General features: G+C 49.5%; 2 protein-coding genes across 3 annotated transcripts; both read right to left on the reverse strand.

The window, feature by feature from the left end:
• Positions 1–63: 63 nt before the first annotated feature.
• Positions 64–10789, reverse strand: ANKRD23 (ankyrin repeat domain 23). Of its 2 annotated transcripts, XM_003422003.4 has the most exons (9): positions 6527–10789; positions 5064–5207; positions 4734–4859; positions 4260–4385; positions 3963–4061; positions 3776–3874; positions 3530–3628; positions 3223–3321; positions 64–3121 (listed from the first exon to the last, which is right to left on the reverse strand). In XM_003422003.4, exons 1-9 carry the CDS (start codon positions 6551–6553, stop codon positions 3026–3028), a joined length of 915 nt encoding a protein of 304 aa, XP_003422051.1. In that variant the 5' UTR covers positions 6554–10789; the 3' UTR covers positions 64–3025. The 2 variants fall into 2 exon arrangements, with proteins under 2 accessions (XP_003422051.1, XP_023396911.1); XM_023541143.2 differs by having other exon boundaries at positions 3963–4385.
• Positions 10790–10974: 185 nt separating this feature from the next.
• On the reverse strand, positions 10975–24068 carry ANKRD39 (ankyrin repeat domain 39). Its single transcript, XM_064268420.1, has 4 exons — positions 23701–24068; positions 15465–15568; positions 14552–14755; positions 10975–12170 (listed from the first exon to the last, which is right to left on the reverse strand). Exons 1-4 carry the CDS (start codon positions 23798–23800, stop codon positions 12027–12029), a joined length of 552 nt encoding a protein of 183 aa, XP_064124490.1. The 5' UTR covers positions 23801–24068; the 3' UTR covers positions 10975–12026.
• Positions 24069–25045: the final 977 nt, after the last annotated feature.

Here is a 25045-nt window from a genome sequence, read left to right on the forward strand (position 1 = left end):
TAGTATCTTTTCATGTGCTTATCTGCCATGTCTATATCCTCCGCTGAAATGTCTGCTCATGTCTTTTGCCCATTTTCAACTAAATTCGTTTTTTTTTTTTTTTTACTGTTGAGTCTTAAGAGTTCTTTATATATTCTGGGTAGTAGTCTTTTGTCAGATTTCTGGCTTGCAAATATTGTCTCCCAATGTGTAGCTTCTCTTTGCCTCTTCACAGAGTCTCCCACAGAGCAAAACTGTTAATTTTGATGAAGCTCAATTTATCAAGTTTGTCTTTTTATGCAGTATTTTTTTTTTTTTTTTTGGTGTCATGTCTAAGTACTCTTGGCCTAGTCCAGGATCCCCAAAGATTTACTCCTATGTTTTTTCCTAAAAGATTCATACTTTTATATTTTAGTCCATGATCCATTTTGAGAATTTTTGTATTGGGTGTGAGACATGCTTGCCCATGCCTGTCCACTTGCTCCAGCACCATTTGTTGAAACGGCTGTCCTTCCTCCACTGAGTTGCTCCTGCACCATTGTCACAGTCAGTTGGGCATGTTTGTGGGGCCTGTTTCCAGGTTGTCTGTTCTGTGTCACTGATCCATGTACCTGCCTGGCAGTACCACAGGCTTGATTACCATGGCTACGGAAGAAGTCTCGAAGTAAGGTAAACTGATTCCTCCCACTTAATCCTAGCTCCAACTTGTCTATATCTACAAAAAAAATCTTGCTGGGATTTTGGTAGGAACTTTGATCAACCTGTGTATCAGTTTGGGGAGAGCTGACCGAGAACAAGGTATCTCTCTCCATTTATTCAGATCTTTGATTTATCAGTGTTTTGCAGCTTTAAGCATACAAGTCCTTACATACTTTGTTAGATTTACACCTAAGTGTTTCACTTTTTTGGGAGCAATTGTAAATAGTATTTTTAATTTCGACTCCACGTGTTCATTGCTACTATATAGAATTACAGTAGATTTTTTTGTTTATCTTATATCTTGAACCTTTACTGAACTCATTTATTCTAGGTTTTTTTTTTCCTTTGGTAGATTTGTTGGGTTTTTCTGCATAGACAAGCATGTCACTTTCATGATAATACTGATTCCCGGATCCATCCACCAGGCATTCTGATTTAATCAGTCTGGACATCAGGATTTTTGAAACTTTATGGTAAGAAATCCTTGGTAATTCTGACAGACAGCTATGGCTGAGAACCACTGTCCACCAGTGAACAAAGCTGCTAACAGATGGGAAAGAGCCGAGCTCCAGGCACCCACAGCGTTCCAGCTCTGACTTTGTAGTCTGCCTTGCGGTCAGGCTCGCGTGGTGAACAAGCCTGGGCATCGCTGTGGAGAAGACAGGGCCCTGGGCCCTCCCGGCCTGCCCCGGTGCTTAAGTCGCTGGCTCCTCTCAGCCACCGCAGACAACTAGGCAGTGAGGGATAATCAACCCATTTTAATGAACAAAAAGTATTGATACATACAAAAAAGGGTTTTTTTTTGTTTTTTTGGTGTGTCTGTTACTTATACGTCCCCATTTTCTGGATGGGGAGTTACCTTCTCCGTGGTCTTGAATACCTGTTTCTCCCATGGCACCAGCATCCTCGGGGAGCACTGGGCCCATTGGTACGGGCATAATTGTGTTGGTGTGAGAAGTTTGTGGCCCGTGACATGGAACACTGTCATTTTTCTCGCATATAGAGAACAGCCTTGTTCTTGGCCCTGGAAGGCCACCAGTGGACTAAAAACTGCTGCAAAATGAACGAACCCAGGTACTGTATAACCCAGTACTATGCAAGGGAGGCTAAACCTTCCGTCTTTCAGCTCTCCCCGTAGCCTGTGGTCCTCTGTCTGGGGTGGAGCTCTTTAAGGTTCGATTTCTGGCATCGAAGGACCCAGCCCAGCCAGTAGTGCTGAGATCAGCACCAGGTCTACACAGTGAAACTGGAAACCGAACAGTGAGGAAAGAGCTTTAGAGGTGTGAGGTGGGTCCTAAATCTACACCAGCTACCAGATGAGAGAGGAGTAGGCGTGCTCCCTGCCTCCTCCTCTCACCTTGTGGGACCAAGGTCAGAGTTCCTCAGTGTCCTGGCCTGAGGGGGATAAAGCAGAGTGGGATGCAGCCACAAGGTCCAGGCAAAAGCTAGAACTCCTGTACCGGGCAGAAGAGCCTCAGGCTGACTAGGATTACGGGCCACCGCCCCAAGAACTGAGTGGGCCACAAGCAACCCCCAACACACAGCCTCTTCACCCGTAGGAGAACAGCCACCAGCCAGTGAGGCAGGCCCGACCCAGCCTTTAGGTATAGTAGGCTCCAGTTTAGCACAAGGTTTCCCTAAAAATTTGCTTCAGATCACTGGTCTTAGGGCATCGGAGCAACCAGGTTGGACTTTTGTTGCTGTGGGGCCTCAAACCTGTTCAATGACCCCTTCCAGACCGCCAGAACCCAACCCCAGAGTCCTCAGACCAGAGCTGTGTAGAGCTGCTCTCTTGCTATCAGGGTTGCTGCTGACAGCAATGGAGTTTTCCGGAAAAGCCCCTTGCCTAGGGGCACTGGCCAGCTGCAGAAATGCCCAGGCTGCCTTCAGTTCCTCTTGTATGTCCTCGTCGGCAGGAGATGGGCCCTTTGGGGAGGGCGGGGGCCTCATGAGCCTCCCGGACTGAGGATTAACTGACACTGGGGAAGTCTGACACCCAGCTCTGAGTAACTCCAGGCTTAGGACTCCACGTCTTTTGCTCCATCTCTAGCTCATACTCCGTTCCACTGTTCCTCATCTGGACCCGCTTTGTCTCCTGCTCACCCGTGGTCCTCCACGCCACCCATTCCTAGCTCCAGCCCTAGCAGGGAGCAGTCATCCCTTACACGTGAAGCCAGAGAGACCTGCTTTATCACCCTGCAGGTTGGGCTGCTCCTTAGGTCTGATGGCCACCTCATCGACCTGAGGGGAACCAGGACGGATGGGCAAGAACCACGAGTGTGCAGATGCCTGAGTGGCGTGGGGATGGAATGGGGGCTGTGGGCGACCCCGTGGTCTGCTGAATTCATCAGCACCGTGTTCGAGGGTGCCCCACATGGGCCTGCAGTGCCTCCTGAATGCCCCGCTGCCAGTCTCGTGCCAGCTGCACTGGGGTCACTGATGCCTGGGAACAAGGGTGCTGGGTCAGTCCTTTCCTGGCTGGTGGGAGCGCCCCCCGACCTCCTTTATGCAGAACGCAAGGGCCTCTGCCCCACTCGTACTCACCGCGTTCTGCATGCCCAGCTTGGCTCCGTACAGCAGCAGTATCTTCATGGCTTTGTAGCGGCCGTGCCGCACAGCCTCATGAAGAGCTGTATCTCCTTCCTGTAGAGAAGGCCCCTTCAGCACCAAGGAAGTCATCCTCCAGCCCACTTCATCCTCCCCATACCTGTCAGCCATCACTCGTGAGGATCACAGAGGGGAAGGCCAGATCAACAGGTAGCATCACACAGAGAGGAAAAATGCCCTGGCTTGCTCCCTCCGTCACAGTCCCCTAGTGGAGCGGCCTTGCCCTGAAAGACCAAGTGCCTACCTTATCCTGGGCGTCAATGTGGGCGCCACATGCGATGAGGTGCTCCAGACAGTCACTGTGCCCTGTCCGGACGGCCACGTGTACAGGGGTGCTCCAAACCTGAGGACGAGTGAGGCGGTCAGCGTGAGGTCTCATCCCAACCCTAAAAAAGGCTGGGCTTTCTCCTCCAGGAACAGCATCAGCTCCTGTGTGATGTCCCCTGCCCCGCCTCTCCTAACAGACCACCCAAAGCAGCATGCCCCTCACCTTGTCCTGGGCATTGACCTGGGCTCCCTGGTTAAGCAGCTGTTTGAGGATGTCCAGGTGTCCTCCCCGGCAGGCCCAGAACACAGGTGTCCTGTCCAGCTGCAGAACAAGAGCACCAAAGCACTCAGATTTGCTGGGGTGCTGAGCAGTGGGTTGGCTATGGAAACGGGCCTTCCCAAGTTCTCACCAAGTCCCGAGCGTCCACGCTGGCACCTGCCTTCAGCAGCTTGTTCACAAGCTGGCTGTGACCCTTCAGGCAGGCCCAGTGCAAGGCCGTGCGGTGAAGCTGGGGGTGGAGAAAGGGCTGATCAGGCAGAGGGAGTGCATCTTCCCCCGGATCCTGCTCCAGGCCTTTCCTGCCCAGCTCAGGAGGCTGCCCTGTAAAACGGGAAAGGCCTGCAGTTGCCAGGACCAGGACTACAGCGCACCAGGACAGCACTCCTGCAGCCGCACAGGAGCCCGACTCACCCCACATGTTCCTCACCTTGTCGTGGGCGCTGGGGTCTCCTCCATCTAGCAGGTACTTGTCAATCAGGGCCTCCTGGTTCTCAGCAGCTGCCTTCAGGAACGTCTCCAGGTCCACAGGCTCCAGCTGGGGCTGGGGCTGCGGCTGAGTAAGTTGAAGGACAAGAACAAATCACTCCCCCAAACTGTAGGCACCTGTGATGTCACCGATTGACCATTCCAGCTCCGTGCTTCACTGCTGGCTTGTTAAAATACCCGTGTTTTTTCTTAACTAACCCCCAGGAGGTTCTGACTGAGTAGGAGGGCTCTGGAATGCACTTTCTCAAGACACTTGGGCCCAAGGGGGAACAGCCAGCTTTGGGAGCAGCTTGGAGTCCGCAGTGTGCCCGTGCCACGCCCCATGCTGCCCTGCAAGTTACCCCTTGGGAAGCACAGCTCTCCCTTGCTCCTCAGTCCTGGGCACGCACACACCCGTGCCATCCTGAGTTCTCACCTTAACCAGGGGCTCAGGTTTCCTGGGGGGGACTCTGCGTTTTAGTCGTTTTCTTCGTCTTTGAACCAAGTTTTCTAAGTCGGTCAGGTTCTCCAGATTAAGTCTGGAGCTGTTAAATCTTTCAAGCTGGAACAGGAAGAGGGGCAGAAAAAGTTATGGTTGGGGTGGGCCTGCTTGACTGGAGACCAGGATGGTCATGGGAGCCTTGCCCGTCAGTCTTATCCTCATCTGCCCTGCCCACAGGAGGCTCCAGCGGCTCAGGTGATCAGAGCCTGGCCCACACACTCCAGGGTCCACACAGGGACTAGCCCCCCGCCCCCAGCATCTCACTTTCTTCTTCTTTTCTTCTTCTTCCAATTTCTGCCTCTCCCGGGCCTCTTGGGATCCCAGCCTCCAGGCACCAGGCCAGCCTCCAGGGTCAGGAACTCCGTGTCCAAATCCCAGCACTTTCCTTTCCACTCTTTCCCTACTTACCTGTAGGCACAACAAGGACAGAGGGTCAGAACTGAGGGGCCCCTGGGACACACAGCTGTACCTGCCAGGGAGCTTGCTGACCAGCTGATGCTCAGAGGTCACTGTTCTGGATTTGAGAGCTGGACTCACCCTTCTCAAAGCTTTGTGGAGCCCAGTGTGTTGGCAGGCTCCCTGATACCCGTGCTTATTGCTGGCTCCCTCAGGGACCTCCCCTCTCACCAACTGTGGTGTTGCCTGCGGCGCAGGAGGGGAATGACAGCCACCCACCCTGCTCCTGCCAGGAGGAATGCAGGCTGGAGGGCAGAGACACCACAGCTATTTATACAGCGATGCTCAGGTTACCCAAGGGCAGATGGACTCTTAGCTTCCCTCCTGGGTGGTTGTCCTTAGATCCCTACCAGGTCACGTCATACTGCCACCTGACACCAAGCTCCCAGGGACAGAGGCAACACCCTCGGGTGAAAAGCTGAACTCCTGGGTTCAAATCTTGGCTATTCGTGAAGCTATGTTTCTCCATCAATAGAATGGGGTAAAAATAGCACTTACCTCCTGGGGCTGGAAAGATCAAATGGGTTACTGGGACTTACAAAAAAAAAAAAAATTTTTTTTTTTTTTTTAGAGCCTACCGTACCGAACATTCATTCTTTTCTTCCTTCAGTTCCTACCCCCAGGACCTCAGGAGCAGGGAGCACTGAGGACTAAGCAGGTTGGGGGAAGAGAAAATGTGTGACCGCTAGGATAGCAGAGCCTATGGCTTTCCAGCCAGCTAGAATGTTGTCCCTTCTAAACCAAGCACTGGCCGCCTAATGCTGCCACGGGTGCAACAGGCCCTGGTGGGGCTGCTCGGTGATGGGACACCCTGGGCCTCACCACCCGCCATGTCCCATCTCGCCAAAACATGGATGTCCCAAAGCAGGCTCACAAGGCACCCTGGTCCCTGTCCCCTGCCGAGAGGCCAGACCTTCTGGGCCATTTCCAGAGCAACGACTACACAGCGGTGGAACTAAATGAACGAACACCTCAGCTACGCTGGTGTCTTCCAAGGTAGCCTGCTCTTCCCGGTTCCTCTTTCAACCTCACAGTCAAGGACAGAACTCACTAAACGCAAGGGCTTTCTTACCTACCATCACCCAACTGCTTTCCCATTCAACGTTGATCTCTTGCCCCTAACCACCCCCTCACCCGAGACTTGGGCAGACAGATGAGAACTGGATCCTCAGACCTCAGGAAGAACTGGCTGCCCTCCTCTGGCTAGCCAGACCTTACCACTGTGCCGAGACTGCTTCCCCAGCCTCCCGCCCTCTGCCCCACTTCCTTACCAGTTGCTGAATACTGATGAAGTCCATGGTCCCCCCCCTGCTCTCCACACCCAGTGAGAGTAGCTGAGCTGCTCGGCCCCTTTATAGGAGAGCTGCCTCCTGGGGGCAGGGGGCAAGGAAGGACGGGAGCTTGCACCTGGGCCAGATGACTCTGTGGTTCTGTAACAGGAACCAAAATACCAGTGTGGGAACGCAGCCGCCGAGAGCAGGGAAGGAGCTGTTTTGAGCTGAGTCAGCTGCATGCTCAGACACCCACTGTCCCGAACCTCTACCACACCCCCACATCTCCTGAGGAGTAATTCAACAACAACAACAAAAACACATGTTCTCAGGTGTCTGGGCCACTAGCTCAGATTCAGGGAAAAATATTTCCTGCCTTCCTAAGCTTAGACCTTAAACCAAACTCGTTGCCATCAGGTCGATTTCAACTCATAGCAACCCCTCTAGGACAGAGCAGGAAACCCTAGTAGCAGAGTGGTAAAGAGTTACGGCTGCTAACCAAACGGCTGGCAGTTGGAATCCACCAGGTGTTCCCTGGAAACTCTATGGGGCAGTTCTACTCTGTCCTATAGGGTCGCTATGGGTCAGAATTGACTCGATGGCAACAGGTTTTTAGGACAGGGTAGAACTCCCCCACAGGGTTTCCTAGGAGTGGCTGGTGGATTTGAACCAGGGCTCCCTACTGAAGAAACTCAGGCCTGAGCTGCCATGTCATTTCAGGCCTGGCGGCCTGAGAAACCTGACAGACCTACCTGACTGGCCTGGCAAAAGGAGCCAGAATCCAAAGGAGGATCTCAGGGGACAAGCCAAAGAGGTTGCCTCCTGCCTCAGGAGCCCTCGTAGCAACTGCATGAGGAAATCAGGCTTCACATGATTGCCTGAGTAGCCAGTTTCAAGGTCCTTCTCTACTGCTTGGCGATTTTCTTCCCTAGGGGTCTCCTACTTCTCCTTCCCAGTTCCTGTTTCTCTTTCCAGACACTCTGAGGGTCAAGCTATGCTGCCATGAGAAGCCAAATCTAGCCTGTTATTGGCACTTCTTGAGAAATCTCCCATGCCCCGACACCCAAGTCCCCTAAGACACTCTCCCTGGCATGGAGCGTGGCCTTCCACAGACAAAGTGAGGGAGGATCTGCTCCAGGTCCCAGTACCTAACCTGCAACTCAATCTGTCTCAGCAACCAACACCCAGTTGTGCCTTGAATTCTGTCTTGACCTTTGAAAGGAAATCGGATACCCTGTAAATAAGATTCCAGAATCAGAGCAACATGAGCCTAGATGGCCAAAGCAAGGGGAAGAAGAACTAAGATCACGAAGCCAGAGGCTCCAAAGGGCTGCTGAGGGCCCACTGACAGGCCCCGACTCCTCCATCAGCACTTCCAAGCTTTGAGGGAACTTGGGGAAACCCATAGCTTTAAAAAAACAAAACAAAAACTCAGCTCTTATGCTTCACTGGTTTTGAGGAGGGGCAGTGCTGTCTTGACTAAAGTGAGGGCAAACAGACAAGAAAAACGAAGGCTTCGGCTCTGGATGCCACTGTCCACCCGACTATAAATTCCTCTCCTTCGGCATTTGAGGAAAAGGCATTTTGCATCAACAAGCTTCATCTGAAATTCTCAGCAGAAAACTAGTTTCTCGTACATGAAACTACTTGGTATTAACTCTCAGTGAAAAAAAAAAAAAGTACTCCTTGTGAAAAATCCAAACATTGCGGATAAGCCACAAGACCCCTTTGACTAACCACCCTCATCACAGTGACCGACCCCTTTGACTAACCACCCTCACCACAGGGACCGACCCCTTTGACTAACCACCCTCATCACAGTGACCAACCCCTTTGACTAACCACCCTCATCACAGTGGCCCAGAAGAAACCTTGGCACCAGTTTGACGAGTATCATCCAGGCTTTTTTCCTCTATATTTTGTGTATTTACGTACATGTCTCTATGGACATGTTTGAAGAGGCATTGTTACAGACTGAACTGCATGCCCCCAAAACATTTGTAAACCCTAACCTCTATGCCTGTGGTCATAATCCCATTTGGGAATGGGTTGTCTGTTATGCTAGTGAGATGGGATTAGTGTGGGTGCATCTTGAGTCCACCTCTTTTGAAATATAAAAGAGATTAAATGCAAGCTAAGAAGCAGAAATGGGTAAGACAGATGCCAAGACACATGGAGATCTCCAAGGAACCAGGAAACAGAAGCTGAAGAGACAAGGACCTTACTCCAGAGCCGACAGAGAAAGAAAGCCTTTGCCTAGGGCTGGTGCTCTGAATTTGGACTTCTAGCCTCCTAAAATGCGAGAAAATAAATTTGCTAAAGCCACCTGTTACGGATTCAATCGTATCCCTCAAATATGTGTATCAGTTTGGCTAGGCTATGATTCCCAGTGTTGTGTGACTGTCCACCATTTTGTTATCTGATGTGATTTTCCTATATGTTGTAAATCCTACCTCTATGATGTTAATGAGGTGGGATGGGTGGCAGTTATGTTAATGAGGCAGGACTCAATCTACAAGACTGGATTGTGTCTTGGGCCGTATCTCTCTTCAGATATAAAAAAGAGAAGGGAGCAGAGAGACATGGGGACCTCATACTACCAAGAAAGCAGCACAAGGAGCAGGGAGCTGAAGGTGTCCTTCGGACCTGGGGTTCCTGCATGGAGAAGCTCCTAGTCCAGGTGAAGATTGATGACAAAGACCTTCCTCCAGAGCTGACAGAGAAAGCCTTCCCCTGGAGCTGATGCCCTGAATTTGGACTTTCAGCCTACTAGACTGTGAGAGAATAAGCTTGTTTGTTAAAGCCATCCACTTATGGTATTTCTGTTATAGCAGCACTATATAACTAAGACAGAATTTAGTACGGGGAAGAGTGGGGTGCTGCTCTAACAGACACTTAAAACGTGGAAGCAGTTTTGGAACTGGATAATGGGTAGAAGCTGGAAGGGTTTTAAGGTGCCTAATAGTAAAATCCTGGGTTGCCTTCAAGAGCTTGTTGGTAAAATTATAGACATCAAAATGCATGGCTACACAATCTTTTATTAAAGAGATTAAGTCTATGATTGATGGATCTTACCAACTACCACAGCAGAAAATCCACCAGCTTAGTCTGAAGGGGTCAGAGACAAGACAAAAGGAAACTGTCTGCCTCTTGGAATTCTACAGGCAGGAAACAAGCCAAAGAAACTACATCTGTTATCCTCCAAGAAAAGAAAAGGACCATCCCTGGAGCAGTTTGGAAATCAGCAGAACTGTTGAAAGGAGCATGGGAAGCAGGGCCTTCTCAGTTTCAAAGGGTGGGGCCTGGATCTCAAAGGGTGGGGCCACAGCCTCCTAGGTTTCAAAGAGTCAGATCTTCACCAATTGTTCCAGAGTATGGGGCTACCATTAAGGTACACCAAGGGGATGGGGTCGCTACTCAAAGCTGGGGCTGCTATGCCCAAAGGGCAGAACAAGGCCTGCTGGGGCTGAGGGGGTGGGGTTGGCACTCAGATGGACTAGGAGAATGGGGCTGCCCAAAGCCAAGGGAGTCTGGAGGGTGGGGCCATTGCCCAGGTAATCTCAGAGAAAAGAGGATTTTCAGGCTTTGAGAGCTAATGTAATTTGTTCAGCTGGGTTTTGGACTTGCTTGATGCCCGTTATCCCTTCTTTCCCTCCAATTTCTCCCATTTGTGATGGAAATATCTACCTTGTGCCTGTTCCACCATTGTATCTTGCAAACAGGTAACTTGTAGTCTAGATTTCACAGGTTCACAGATGAAGAGGGATTCTGCCCCAGGATGTAACACACCTAAAGTCTCACCCATATTTGATTCCGATGATTCAGAAGATGAGGCTTTGGACTTGGAGTTGATTTAAGATTTTCGGGATGATGGGATGGGGTGAATGTGTTCTGCATGTGGCAAGGATATAAATTACTGGGGGCCAAAAGGTGTAATGTTATGGATTAAACTGTGTCCCCCCAAAATACATGTTATAAATCCTAACCTCTGTGCCTGTGGTTATAATCCCATTGGAGAATGGGTTGTCTTTGCTGTGTTTGTGAGACAGGATCAGTGTAGAGTGTATCTTGAGTCAATCTCTTCTAGAAATAAAAGAGATTAAACGCAAGCTAAGAAGCAAAGATGAGTAAGACAGATGCCAAGACACAGGGAGATCCCCAAGGAACGAAGAAGGTGAAGAGACAAGAACCTTCCTCCAGAGCCAACAGAGAGAGAATACCTTCCCCTACAGATGGTGCTCTGAATTCAGACTTCCAGCCCCCTAAACTGCAAGAAAATACATTTCTGTTTGTTAAAGTCATCCACTTGTGGTATTTCTGTGATAGCAGTACTAGGTAACTAAAACAGGCATCATACTGCAAACACAACTTGGCGCTCTTTCCATATTAGCCCACACAACTTTACCTGGTTCTTTTCATTTGTTGCACACCTCTCCAAATGATGTATGTGACACAACTGAATGATTCCCCCTCTCGGTGAGCAGTTAGGTTAGCTCCAATTTTTTCACGTTATACCCCATTCTGCAAAGCACATCTTTTTACGCATGCGGGAATATTTCCCTGGGTTAGCTACAAACACATCAAATTATTGGTTATGCTCACTTAAATTTTAATAGATATTGCGAGACTGCCTTCTACAGTGGCTATGTCAACTTCCACAAAGTTAAGACAAGTGACAGCCTGAGAGAAAAAAAAATTATATATATACATATACACATATAAAACAACCAATATCCATAACATATAAACAACTCCTATGCATCAATAAAAGGACATGGACAGGATGTTCACAGAAGACACAGGTATTTGACCTGGCTAGTAATTAGAAAATGAAAAATAAAACAATAGTAGCTTTTTACCCATCAGATTGTTAAAATTAATGAAATTATGACATAAAAGCAATTGTTGATCAAGTTTTGGGGACTCAAGTGCTCTTAGACCCTGCCTGCAACATGCCAGGCACTCTCTTCAGTGCTTTCCATATATTCACTCACGTAATCCCTACAATCACTTTGACGCAGGCCCCACGGTTATCATTTTCCTTTTAGAGATGAGGACCTGAGGGTGAGAGGGATAAAGTGATTCTACCAAGGTCAAACACTACCAAGGTCAAACACCTAGAAAGTGGCTTCACTTTCTCTCATATTCCCTATTTTCTTCTAATACTAACATACTTTTTTTTTTTTTTTAAATACTTAGGTCTTTAACCTACTAGAGATTTACTTTCATGAGATGAGGTAAGAATATAACTATATTTTTTTCCAAAAGGATAGACGTTTCCACGTGAACTAACTTAGAATATGACCATCTGTCCAGGCTTAGTCAATTGCAGCCCCCACCAAACGTACTCCCTTGCTTCCACAGTGGCCAGACGTGGGGCTTTTCCTGTGTCTTCCTGCAGTTCCCCGCCTGCAGCGTAGATGCTGACCAAGGTAAGAGCTCGGAGACTCGGAGACTCAGTCTGTACTCTTGAAGGGCAGCCTGAGGCATGAGATGGCATTTAGCTGGCAAGCAGGTCCTGAGGGTCACTGTTGCAGGGAAGCAGGTCACATGCTAGCCGTGCCTTCTGGTCTCGGACAGCCTTCAGGGCTGGGCTGTGTTGCAGTAGGAGGGAGCAAATGTCCATGTGACCCTTTTCAGCAGCCTACGGAGAGAGAGGCCTGAATCAAAAGCCATACCACCAGCGGGACCTGCTCCTTCTCACTCCTAAAGAAGAGGCCTGGTGGAAACGGAGACACTGGTTGTGTATTTCCCCTCCCCAAACCCAATTCCTACCAAATTCCAACATTTTGCATACAGATTGGAGGGGTACCCCAGTGCCATTCAGGCAGTTAGCTTGAGTCTTCCTTCTTGTGTCCTTTGCCCAGTGGCTATCCTTGCCTCAGCCAGGCTTGCATGCTAGAGACAAATACAGACTGGGTACCACTACTGAACGTTTTGATCAAGAGCGTATAGAAGAATCCTGATCAAAAGGGAGGAAATGCAGAACAGAATTTCAAATTTTCACGTAATCCAGATTTTCTGGAGCCATGCAGACTGGACGAACCCCTGAAACTATTGCCCTGAGATAATCTTTAAACCTTAAACTAAAAATATCCCCCAAATTCTTCTTAAAACCAAACAATAGTTTAGCTTTACTAGTAAAGAGTGTCTGCCTTGAGTGTTATGCTCTTTTAAGATCTATCTATGTGGGGTGAAACTGACCACAGTAGCTCAAAAGTGTAGACAGGAACCTTACGGGGCAGTGAGTTTATGTCGATGCGGGTGGAACAACTCAGAAAAGAAGGGTGGGAATGGTCGCACAACTTGAAGACTGTAATCAATGTCACTGAATTGTACGTGTAGGAACTGTTGAACTGGTATAGGTTCTGCTGTGCATATTCTCAAGAATAACAAAACTATTAAAAAAAAAAAAAAGTACCAACATTTGCAAACAGATGATTAAAAAAAGAAGAACAATTCATATCCCTCACACATCTGCATTCTAAGGCACCGCTGCGTGAGAGAAAAAGGGACAGAGGTTCAACTAGGATGCTGCGAACTGTGGGGAACCCCAGCCAGGTCCGCCCAGGGCAGCGTCCCGTCTGTGAACCAGGTCCACCCGTGGCAGCATCCCGTCTATAAACAGCCCTCATGTGAGCTGTGACAGTAAAGAGTCTGAGCAACACCAGTTTAGACCATAATCCAACTGACAAGGATCTTGAAAAAATAACAACATCCAGTTCTGTAAATTTCCAGCAAGCCCCTGTATTAAGTGCTGAGTATACAACAGTAAACAAACAAACAAAAAAAACCCAGCTGTCTCTAGTGAGAAAGACAGACACTGAACAGAGAATTTCAAGGGGGATAAGAGTTAGGAAAAGTCAAGGACAGGGTGCTTTGGGCTAGGACTGTGTGAGCTAACCACGAGTGGGGGCCAGGGAAGGGTCTCTCAGGGTATGATGTGTAAGCTGAGATCCAGAAGGAAGGGCAGACACGAGTCAAGTGGAAAACGGGAGGCAAGAGGCATTCAGACAGAGGGAAGAGCTTGTTATATACAGCCCTGGGATAACTGTGGAAGGAGCCCTGGTGATGCAGTGGTTAAAGCCCTTGGCTGCTAACTGAAAGGTCGGTGGTTCGAACCCACCAGCCATTCTGAAGGAGAAAAGATGTGGCAATCTGCTTTCATAAAGATTTACAGCCTTGGACCCTATGGGGCAGTTCTACTCTGTCCTATAGGGTCACTGTGAGTCGGGATCAACTATTGAGTTTGGCTTTTTGGGGTTTTGGGGTGTCAGAGTAGTAGGTTCAAGGAACTGAAAAAACTCACAGGGCCGCAGCGTGAGGGACAAGGACAGGTGTTCAGGATAAAACTGCAGAGGTAGGTAGGCAGGCGCTAACCCCAGACTGCCTTGTAAACCAGCCTCAGGGCTTGGTAAAAGAAAGCCACTGAACGATTCTAAGGAAGGGTATGGAATGAGGAGAACTGCTTGTCAGAGCCAGCACTCTAGGGAAAAACAAGGTGGGAGCAGGAGAGGAGTAGACCGATGCAGGTACATCAACTACACGCACAGAACACCCTCAAAGACGCTTAAGAAATCGGCAACGGTGACCGCCTGGAGTGGATGGCCTGGAAGACTGGGGGTCGGGGTGGAAGGCAAACGCATGTCCACGATGTGCCTCCCTGTAATCCTCGACTCTTGACCATGTTAGGCATTTCTATTAAACAAATAGAAGCTGAATTGAATAACCACTCTGACTACCGTATGGGAAATGCACCGGGGACAGGGTGTGCAGGCCAAGTTTAAGAAAACTAGAGACGCGGAAAGGCGTTACTAACGTATCATTCGGTGAAAGTGAGATAAAGTAACACTTCGCTCTTTAATCACCTGCCGAGGAAAAGACTGGGGAGTGATACATTAACCCTTAACCTGGGAAAGGGGGGCACTGAAATCACAAAGGATTTTTTTTCCTGTTTTCTCTAATAAACATGTTATAGCTTTTATAATTAGAAACAACAAGCTTTTAAGGGGGGAAAGGACAGACCTTATGTAGACTGGTCATGCCATCGTCATCTGTCAGCTGGGGGTCGGACCCATACGAAAGCAGAAGTCGCGCGATTTCTGTGTGTCCGCAGTAGCTGGCCCGGTGCAGAGCGGTGGCGCCTCCATGGGTTTGGGCGTCACACTTGGCTCCACTTTCCAGCAGGAACTGGCACACAGCGTAGTGCCCATTGCGGCTGGCGTAGTGCTGTAGAGAAGAAACCGAGGTCAGGAGCAGAGCTCAGGCAGGGGCAGGGTGGGGCAAGGTGAGGGTGCGGACTCTGGGGTGGGACGCCGAAACCACCTCCTTGCCACCCATCAGCTGAGTGACCGGGGAAGCTTCTTAATTTCCGGCACCCACGTCCTCAGCTGGAGAGCATGCCTAATACTTAATTCCACTTCACAGGATGTTAGGAAAATGAAATGAAGTAACTGATGTAAGGCACCTGTGCTAATTGAAATACCCAGGTTGACATGACAGTTAAACTGACCCCTGCTGGGAGCGGAGCGACGGGGAGAACAACCATCCCCCGAGCGGAAGCTTCTCCCCTGACCTGTGTCCCCCCAGCTCACCCGAGCGGAAGCTTCTCCCCTGACCTGTGTCCCCCCAGCTCACCCGAGCGGAAGCTTCTCCCCTGACCTGTGTCCCCCCAGCTCACCCGAGCGGAAGCTTCTCCCCTGACCTGTGTCCCCCCAGCTCACCCGAGCGGAAGCTTCTCCCCTGACCTGTGTCCCCCCAGCTCACCTGAGCGGAAGCTTCTCCCCTGACCTGTGTCCCCCCAGCTCACCCGAGCGGAAGCTTCTTCCCTGACCTGTGTCCTCCCAGCTCACCCGAGCCGAAGCTTCTCCCCTGACCTGTGTCCCCCCAGCTCACCCGAGCGGAAGCTTCTTCCCTGACCTGTGTCCCCCCAGCTCACCAGGGCAGTGTAGCCGGCCGCGTCCGGCTGACTAGGGTCCACCGCCTTCTGGATGAAGGACTTCACCTGTCCAAGGTCTCCGTTCAGCGCCGCTGACCAGATTCCTGCGGAAGACAACCAGAGAACAGAACATGCTGAATGACTGGGGGCTTTCCCCTCAGTGTTCTCATGGAAAATAAGTAATTTGTTCACTCAAATGTTAACTGAGCACCTCCTCTGTGCCTAGGGCTATCCTGAGCGCCCCAGACAGTAGACTGGATAGAGAAGTCCCTCCTTCCCACATCAAACGGAAGGCTAGATAAAGTCGTTTTAAACTCAGATAAAATGTCTTAAGCTTACAGAGACCAAAGTCTATTAGTGGTTACTAGAGGTGGTGGGAGAAAGGGGCGCCACCAGTTAGAGGGCACTGAGCTTCAGGTAAGGGTGATGGTGGGGAGGGGAGCCATGGCTTAGAGGGGGCTGAGCTCTATTCAGGGTGATGGAGGGGAGCCATGGCTTAGAGGGTGCTGAGCTCTTGTTTAGGGTGATGGAAGGGAGCCATGGCTTAGAGGGGTCTGAGCTCTGTTTCGGGTGATGGAGGGGAGCCATGGCTTAGAGGGAGCTGAGCTCTGTTTAGGGTGATGGAGGGGAGCCATGGCTTAGAGGATGCTGAGCTCTTGTTTAGGGTGATAGAAGGGAGCCATGGCTTAGAGGGGGCTGAGCTCTGTTTAGGGTGATGGAGGGAAGGGGAGCCATGGCTTAGAGGATGCTGAGCTCTTGTTTAGGGTGATAGAAGGGAGCCATGGCTTAGAGGGGGCTGAGCTCTTGTTTAGGGTGATGGAAGGGAGCCATGGCTTAGAGGGGTCTGAGCTCTGTTTCGGGTGATGGAGGGCAGCCATGGCTTAGAGGATGCTGAGCTCTTGTTTAGGGTGATAGAAGGGAGCCATGGCTTAGAGGGGGCTGAGCTCTGTTTAGGGTGATGGAGGGAAGGGGAGCCATGGCTTAGAGGATGCTGAGCTCTTGTTTAGGGTGATAGAAGGGAGCCATGGCTTAGAGGGGGCTGAGCTCTTGTTCAGGGTGATGGTGGGTCGGGGGGAGCCATGGCTTAGAGGGGGCTGAGCTCTTGTTCAGGGTGATGGTGGGTCGGGGGGAGCCATGGCTTAGAGGGGGCTGAGCTCTTGTTCAGGGTGATGGTGGGTCGGGGGGAGCCATGGCTTAGAGGGGGCTGAGCTCTTGTTCAGGGTGATGGTGGGTCGGGGGGAGCCATGGCTTAGAGGGGGCTGAGCTCTTGTTCAGGGTGATGGTGGGTCAGGGGGAGCCATGGCTTAGAGGGGGCTGAGCTCTTGTTCAGGGTGATGGTGGGTCGGGGGGAGCCATGGCTTAGAGGGGGCTGAGCTCTTGTTCAGGGTGATGGAAAACTTGGACATGGACAGTGGTGTTGGCTGCACAACAGGAGGCACGTGTTCACTCTCACTGAACGTTGGTGTGAAGAATGCTGAAATGGCAAATGCTTTATTTCATATATTTTTACCACCATAAGAAAAAATATTTCATTGTACAGTCAAATTTGAAAACAAGAACAGGACATTGCCAGGTGGCAGGAAACAAGTGGAAACCAGAGCTAAAGCGGTAAGCAGGCACCAAAGCTGCAGAATCCAGGGGATACTTGGAACTTGACTCATATCTCGGGGGCTTTGGTTCAAATGCCCCAGCACGATCTGGAGTGCAGGCTGCAGGCCATGAGCATGGCGGGGAACTAGAGCAAGGCTCTTTACACAAAACTAGGGGGAAGGAAGTGTTACATCATGGGTGACTGGGGACTGGACGATCTTCACTCACCTGCCCTTCATAGCTTCAGGAAGCAAGCTGCCATTCCCAGGGAGAAGTCACTCATTCTGTCAATATTTACTAAATACTTGCTTTGTATCTGGCACTGGTCTAGGCATTTGGAATCAGGACAGAATAAATATATCCCTGCCTTCAAAATATCACCTATATGAGACCAAACAGTCAACATTTAAAACAATGATAAGAATGTAAGGGGGCAGGGAAACTAGACTAATGGAAATAGAACAATCAGAATGGAAATAATGAGGACATTCACACACTGTGAGGAATGTGACCAATGCCACTGAAATAACTTGTCTAGAAGTTGTTGGATGGGAACCCAAGCTGCTGTGTAAACCTTCACCAAAAACACAATATTATCAAAAAAAAAAAAAAGAATCCCTATCCTCATGGAGCTTCCATTCTAATCAAGGGAGATGGAGACAGACAATAAACAAATAAATATCTAAGTGTTACGACCAATAAGCAACATCATAATAAACAGAGAACATACTGAAGTTGTCAAGGATTTCATTTTACTTGGATCCACAATCAACACCCATGGAAACAGCAGTCAAATCAAACGGCTCATTGCATTGGGCAGCTCTGCTGCCAAAGACCTCTTTAATACGTTAAAAGCAAAGATGTCACTTTCAGGACTAAGGAGCGCCTGACCTAAGCCATGGCATTTTCAATTGCCTCATAAGCATGCGAAAGCTGGGCAATGAATAAGGAAGACAGAAGAATTGACACCTTTGAATTATGGCCTTGGTGAAGAACACTGAATACACCATGGACTGCCAAAAGAATGAACAAATCTGTCTTGAAAGAAGTACAGCCAGAACGCTCCTTAGACGCAAGGATGGTGAGACTTCCTCTCAGGTACTGTGGACATGTTATCAGGAGGGATCAGTCCCTGGGGAAGGACACCATGCTTGGTAAAGTAGAGCGTCAACGAAAAAGAGGAAGACCCTCAACAAGATGGATGGACACAGTGGCTGCAACAATGAGCTCAAGCATGACAACGATTGTGAGGATGGCGCAGGACCGGGCAGTGTTTCATCCTGTTGTCCATAGGGTTGCTATGAGTAGGAACCGGCTCGAAGGCACCTAACAACGACATCAAGTATTATGAGGAAAAGTAGTAGGGAAGGAACATAAAGAGTGGTCAGGGATAGCATCTGATAAGGTGACGTTGGAACAGAAACCGAAAGGAAAAGAGAAAAAACACCATTCAATAGCTGTGGGAAAACAGTAGCAGAAGAAACCTAAGGTATTAGATACCTGACCTACACAACTTCCAGGTGTGGGGCCCACATTTGTGCTAGCTTTGGGGAACAAAAATGCCAAGCTGAGAATCTGTCATGAAAACTGATTCAGAAGAATGAGCCCTGAAAGCAGAGGCAACCTTAAAAAATGTTCTATAGGGATGCCACCTCTCCTCAAGCCACACAACCAAGGCACGTGTGAGAATGCACGACTAAGAGCACCCCTCTGGTGAACTCAAAGACCCACAACTGCAAAACAGGACGTAATCTACTCTATCGACCGCTCTGACCAGGGACACAATCCAAGGTCCTGGATAAAATGGAGAAAAAAAAATGTAGAGCAAAATTCAAACTCCTAAAAAAAGCCAGACATACGGGACAGATAGAGGCTACTGAGGAACCCCCGAGACTATCGCCCTCAGATAACCTTTGAACTTGAAATTGAAGCTACTATTTCTGCAGGTCACCTTTCAGCCAAATAATAGACTGACTCAAAAAATAAACAATATCAACCGTGAGTAATGTGTTTCCTTAAACAATTAACTCTGAGACAAAACGGTCAACAGCTACCCAAGAGCAGAGTTACGAGGGCAAGGAGGGGAAGGGGAGCTAGGTAAATGGAAACAGAACAAAGAGGCTGGAAATGAGAATGGTGAAACATTGCAAAAACTGTGACCAGCGCCACTGAACAATCTCTACAAAAACTGTTAAACCAAACCAAAACCAAACCCGTTGCCACTGAGCAGATTCTGACTCATAGTGACTGAGTAAAACTGCCCCACAGGGTTTCCAAGGAGTAGCTAGTGGGTTTGAAGCATGAACCTTTCAGTTAGCAACTGAGCACTTCAACCATGGAGCCACCAGGGCTCTTTACACAGAGTGCTCTGAAACTCCACGGTGGCGTTTAAAGTACCAAAGTCATCTGTCTTTCCCAGCTCTTTAAACTCAGCTCCGTCCTGACCAAGCAGGACAACATGAGATAGGCGAGCGAGGACAGCCTCAGATAGAACACAATCATGGGTAATATCATGGACTGAATTGGGTTTCCCCAAAACATGTACTGAAAGCCTAACCCCTGTACCTGTGAACGTGACCCTGTTTGGAAATAAAGGTTTCCTTATATTATGTTAATAAGGCCGTGCCAGAATACAAAATCCCAAAACTGGCTGCTGTTGAGTCGATTCCAACTCACAGAGACCCACAGGACGGGGCAGAACTGCACCACAGGGTTTCCAAGAAGCGGATGGTGGATTTGAACTGCCAGCCTTTTGGTTAGCAGCTGAGCTCTTAACCACTGCGCCAACAGGGCCCAAAAATTGTTAAAGGGAAACCTAATTTGCTATGTAAGCTTTCACCTAAAACACAATAAAATCCTTTTAAAACATTTTTAGTTTTTATTGTGCTTTAAGTGAAAGTTCACAAATCAAGTCAGTCTCTCATACAAAAATTTATATACACCTTGCTATATACTCCTAGTTGCTTTCCCCGTAATGTGACAGCACACTCCTTCTCTCCACTCTCTATTTTCGTGTCCATTCTGCCAGCTTCTGACCCCCTCTGACCTCTCATCTCTCCTCCAGACAGGAGCTGCCCACATAGTCTCATGTGTCTGCTTGATCCAAGAAGTTCACTCCTCACCAATATCATTTTCTATCTCATAGTCCAGTCCAATCTCTGTCCGAAGAGTTGGCTTTGGGAATGGTTCCTGTTTTGGGCTAACAGAAAGTCTAAAAAAATTTTTAAAAGATAAAAAAAAATTGGAAGAATGTGCCCCAAAATATTAGCAATGATTACCTCAATGTAGTTAAGGATAATTTTTAATTATTTTCTTTAAGCCAGTTGTTATGGATTGAATTGTGTCCCCCCAAAATATGTGTTGTAAATCCTAACCTCTACGCCTGTGGTTATAATCCCATTTGGGAATGGGTTGTCTTTGCTATGTTAATGCGACAGGGTAAGTATACGGTGTGTCTTCAGTCAATCTTTTTTCAGATATAAAAGAGATTAAACAAGCAAGTGAGAAGCAGAGATGGGGGAAGAGAGATGGCAAGCCACATGAAAATCGCCCAGGAGCGGAAGCTCAAAGAGACAAGGACCTTCCCCCAGAGCTGGCAGAGAGAGAAAGCCTTCCCCTAGAGCTGGGACCCTGAATTCCGACTTCCAGCCTCCTAAACTGTGAGAAAATAAATTTCTCTGTGTTAAAGCCACGCATTTATGGTATTTCTGTTACAGCAGCACTAGATAACTAAGACACTGGTTTTTAAAATTCTGTAAAATAAAAATGCAGCATTTTTTCAACTCTCAAGACCAGATTGAGTTGTCCCTTCTCCATCAAGCCTCTCCTGACCGTACCAGGGAGTGATCCTTCTCAGTGCTCCTACAGCACATTGTTTGTGTCGCAATCATTTATCACAATGAGTTATAGATATTTGTTCAAATGTAGTTCTCTCTCACTGAGTAATGAGCTCCTTGAGTGTGGGAACGAAACTCCTAGCACAATGCTTGCTCAGAGGGTGGATGCTCAATTAATGTTGCAGAAGGAATGTAGGAAGTTTGCACGGTGGGTGGGGAGAGTTTTTTAGGAAAGGCGAGCTTTGGTGGTTAAACACAACGTCCTCAGGACTCACCTGTCACTGATTTTCAGGGACATTCCTCACATAAAAATTTAGTCCTGTTTTCTTTTCACTTGAATACATTTATAAATCAGATTAAAAAAAAATGCAGCATTTTTGTAAAAAAAAAAAAGTCATCTACTGGCATAAGAGACAGTAAATATGACAAATGGAAAATACATGTCTCAAAAATTAGCCATAATAGCACATTCTGGAAAAGACTTTAACACAACAATGCTTAGTATGTTCAAAAAGATGAAGGAATACAATCCCCAAATCAACAGAACATTAGAAGACTAGAAAAAAACAACAGGCAGACCAGAAATAAAGGCAGTAGATTAAGAAGTAGTATTTTTTTTGGTTATCATTGAAATAAAACAGCAGAAATAATAGATAAGTTGAACAGTACTGCAGACACAGTTGATGAGAGAATAACAATTTGGAATCACCCAGAAGGCAGCACAAAATGGTGAAGAGAGAGACATTCAAGAGGTAAGGAAACCTGGAAGGCAGATGTCTACATCTAACAGGAGTTCTGAAGAAAGAAAGAACAGAAATTGGAGAAACCGGAGGAAAGGGAACATCTGAAGAGATAACATCTGACAATTATCCAGAATTAATGATGACCACGAGTGCTCATGAGAAACCACATTAAATCCCAGGTGAGGTTAATAAAAGCAACTCCAGCTGAATATCAAGAACGAAGTTTAAAGGTTACCTGGAAGATTATCACCCATCTAAGACCAACAGCTCACAGGGCTGCTGTCCATCATGAGGCAGAATCGACTCCACGGCAACGGGTTTGGCTTTCTTTTTTAGTTAAGACCAAAAATAACTTCTTGGCAGCAGTTGCAGATACCAGAAGGTTAAGGAATATTTTTAAAGGACTGAGATGGAAGAATAATTGTCAACCTGGTAATTTATACCAGTGTAGTATTGTATCACTCAGGGTGAGGGGGGAAAAAGCCTTCCTCACTGAAAGAAGTATTAAAGGATGTACTTCAGGAAGAAGGAAAATGAACCCAGAGAGAAATGACAGGATACAAGAAACTATGACTTGAAACAAACCAAAAAAAAAAAGAAATCCACAACAAAATAGACAAGAATCTTTCTCATGTCTGGAAAATACACAAAAATGAGTACCATTAAACAAAATAATGTCCGATTGTAAAAACTGCTTTGATGAAAGCAAGGTGATAAATCTGAGTAACCTGGAGGGGAAGGGGTCCTACTTTGGATAGGGCAGGGTTTTTTTCCTCAATGGTAGCACTACTGACATTTTGGGCTGTATAGTCCTTTGTTGGGGGGACTGGGGAGGCTGTCCTGCTCATTGTAGAATATTTGCAGCATCCCTAGTTTCTACCTAAAGAGCCCTGGTGGCGCAATGGTTAAGTGCTCAGTTGCTGTAACTGAAAGGTCAGCAGTTGGAACCCACCAGCTACTCTGTGAGAGAAAGATGGGGCAGTCTGCTTCCAGAAAGATTACAGCCTTGGAAACCCTACAGGGCCGTTCTACTCTGTCTTACTGGGTCACTATGAGTCAGAGTCGACTGGACGGCAGTGGGTTTTAGTTTAGATGTTAGCAGCACCCTTCCAGTTGAGACAAGCAAAAATTTCTCTTAAAAAACACAAACAAACCAAACTTGCGGTCCAGTTGATTCCAACTCATAGCGACCCTATAGGACAGAGAAGTGCCCCATAAGGTTTCCAAGGAGTGGCTGGTGGATTCGAACCACCAACCTTGTGGTTAGCAGCCGTGCTCTTAACCACTGTGCCTCCAGAGCTCCTCTCTGTTCCTTATGGGCAGCATAATCTCAGCACTCATAATGTGGGGCAAAATACCTCCCTCTCTGGGCCCGGTAGGTCGGGATAACATCACCTGTCTCAAGGGCTCTCTGTAGGAGCCCTGTACCACGTCTAAAAGGTATGGACACTGAGGCTCAGCACGTGCTAGTTCCCTCCACTCACAGCCCTCAAGGTCAGAAGCTCCATTCCCTCAAGGCGGCTGCAACCTCCCAGTCGCAGGTCTTGCTCCATCGCTCCTCAAACACCTGAGCAGGCTTGAGTGTGCCTGATGCACACCGGATTGGGAGTCAGGCCCAGTGCCATTACTTGGGAAAGTTACTCAAACCAACGCTTCCATCTTCCCACCTGCATTCTAGATGATGTCTCTGACAGCTAAGCCCTTGCAGTGCAGGCTCTCAATAACCAGGGACCTACCAGCCCACCAGAGTCCCCGGATGGTGCAAACCGTTAACGCACTCACTGCTAACCAAGTGGTTTATGGCTCCAGTCCATCCAGAGGCACCTCGGAAGAAAGGCCTGGCGATCTACGTCCAACAAACCAGCCATTGAGAACCCTGTGGCGCGCAGTTCTGCTCTGACACCCATGGGGTCGCATGGGTCTGAACGGACTCCATCGCCACTGGTTTCAACGAGCTAGCCCCTCGCCCTGCTCCCCGCTGACCCCCGTTCACGGCCGACTCCCACCTCCACTGAGCGGCGCCCATGTGGCCCCCAAAGGCCGGCGGCCGGCGGCCCTCCCGCTCACCTCTCTCGAAGTCCATCTCCTCCAGCGTCTGCTGCACGGTGGGCACCGCGCTGTGGTGGGAGCAGCAAGGGCCATCGGCGCAGGGCCCAGGAGCCGCCATCCCCGCCTCGGCGTCCGGGGCCGACGGTCAGTAGGGAGCTCAGCCTCAGGGACCGGGGCCGACGGTCAGCAGGGAGCTCAGCCTCAGGGACCCGGCCGGCCGTTACCTGCTCCGCAGACCTGCACCTGACCACTCGGCGAGGGCAGCTGCGCTTTTAGTCCCACCACCTACTGAAGCCAACCAATCAGAGGTCTAGGCCTTAGCACAAGACCCAATCGAGGCGGCTGGGCAGACGTTGCGGCGTGGGGCCGACACCCCAGCCGCCACTGAAGCCAACCAGTCAGTAGTCTAAGCCTTAGCGCGAGAACCAATCGAGGCAGTAGGGCGGGACTTGTCGCGCTGGGTTCGAGCCCCTGAGGCAGCCACATGGGCCAACCAATCAGAGATCCAGGCCTTAGTGCGAGAACCAATGGAGGTGGCGAGGCGGGATTTGCCGAGCGGAACCCGCGCCCCAGGCAACCACTGGAACCAACCAATCAGGGGTCTAGACCTTAGCGTCAGGACCAATGGAGGCGGCGGGGCGGGACTTGCCTCGCCTGGCCCACGCCCTGAGCCGCCACCGGGGGACAGCAGAGGACCAGCGAGAGAGGCGGCGGGGCGCTAGTCCGGGGCTCGCCCTCGTCCGGACACTCTGGGGGGGTGGGAGGTTCGGGGCCGGCCGCCGGCTCAGTGGGGTGTGGGGAGCGGCCGGAAACGTTTATTCCACGTTCGCCGGGACTGAATCCCCGGAGGCTCCCCGCCCTCTCCCGTTACCGTGTTACGCCCCCATCCCACCGGGCTCCCCTGCCCCGGGGGTCGCGGCTGGAGCTGCGTGACCGCCCACGTCTGGGCCTCAGCCGGCCACACCTTGTCCTGTCACTAGAGCCGCACTTAAGCAGAGGCCAGGCACAGGGCCAGGCCCCCTGCCACAGGAGGCGCAGAGCTTATGGAATAAACATCTCCATTTATCAAAACACCCTCTGGGCTGCCGGCTACTGACCACGCACCCCGCGCGGCCGACTCAAGTCAGCACTACCCCAGCCCAGTGCCATCGAGTCGACCGAGTCAGCGCTACCCCCAGCCCAGTGCCATCGAGTCGACCGAGTCAGCGCTACCCTCAGCCCAGTGCCATCGAGTCGAGCAAGTCAGCGCTACCCCCAGCCCAGTGCCATCGAGTCGACCAAGTCAGCACTACCCAGCCCAGTGCCATCGAGTCGACCAAGTGAGCACTACCCCAGCCCAGTGCCATCGAGTCGACCAAGTCGG

Source organism: Loxodonta africana, chromosome 15 (assembly GCF_030014295.1).
Source record: "Loxodonta africana isolate mLoxAfr1 chromosome 15, mLoxAfr1.hap2, whole genome shotgun sequence".
Taxonomy (NCBI): domain Eukaryota; kingdom Metazoa; phylum Chordata; class Mammalia; order Proboscidea; family Elephantidae; genus Loxodonta; species Loxodonta africana.

Coding starts and splice junctions, on each gene's coding strand:
- ANKRD39 (XM_064268420.1), bottom strand. CDS start 23,800: ATGGCGGCTCCTGGGCCCTGCGCCGATGGCCCTTGCTGCTCCCACCAC. Junction 15,569..23,700: donor GGAGATGGACTTCGAGAGAG/GTGAGCGGGAGG, acceptor TGTCTTCCGCAG/GAATCTGGTCAGCGGCGCTG. Junction 14,756..15,464: donor CGGCCGGCTACACTGCCCTG/GTGAGCTGGGGG, acceptor TCTTCTCTACAG/CACTACGCCAGCCGCAATGG.
- ANKRD23 (XM_023541143.2), bottom strand. CDS start 6,553: ATGGACTTCATCAGTATTCAGCAACTG. Junction 4,860..5,063: donor AAGAAGAAAAGAAGAAGAAA/GTGAGATGCTGG, acceptor TTCCTGTTCCAG/CTTGAAAGATTTAACAGCTC. Junction 3,322..3,529: donor ACATTGACGCCCAGGATAAG/GTAGGCACTTGG, acceptor CCTTCTCTACAG/GAAGGAGATACAGCTCTTCA.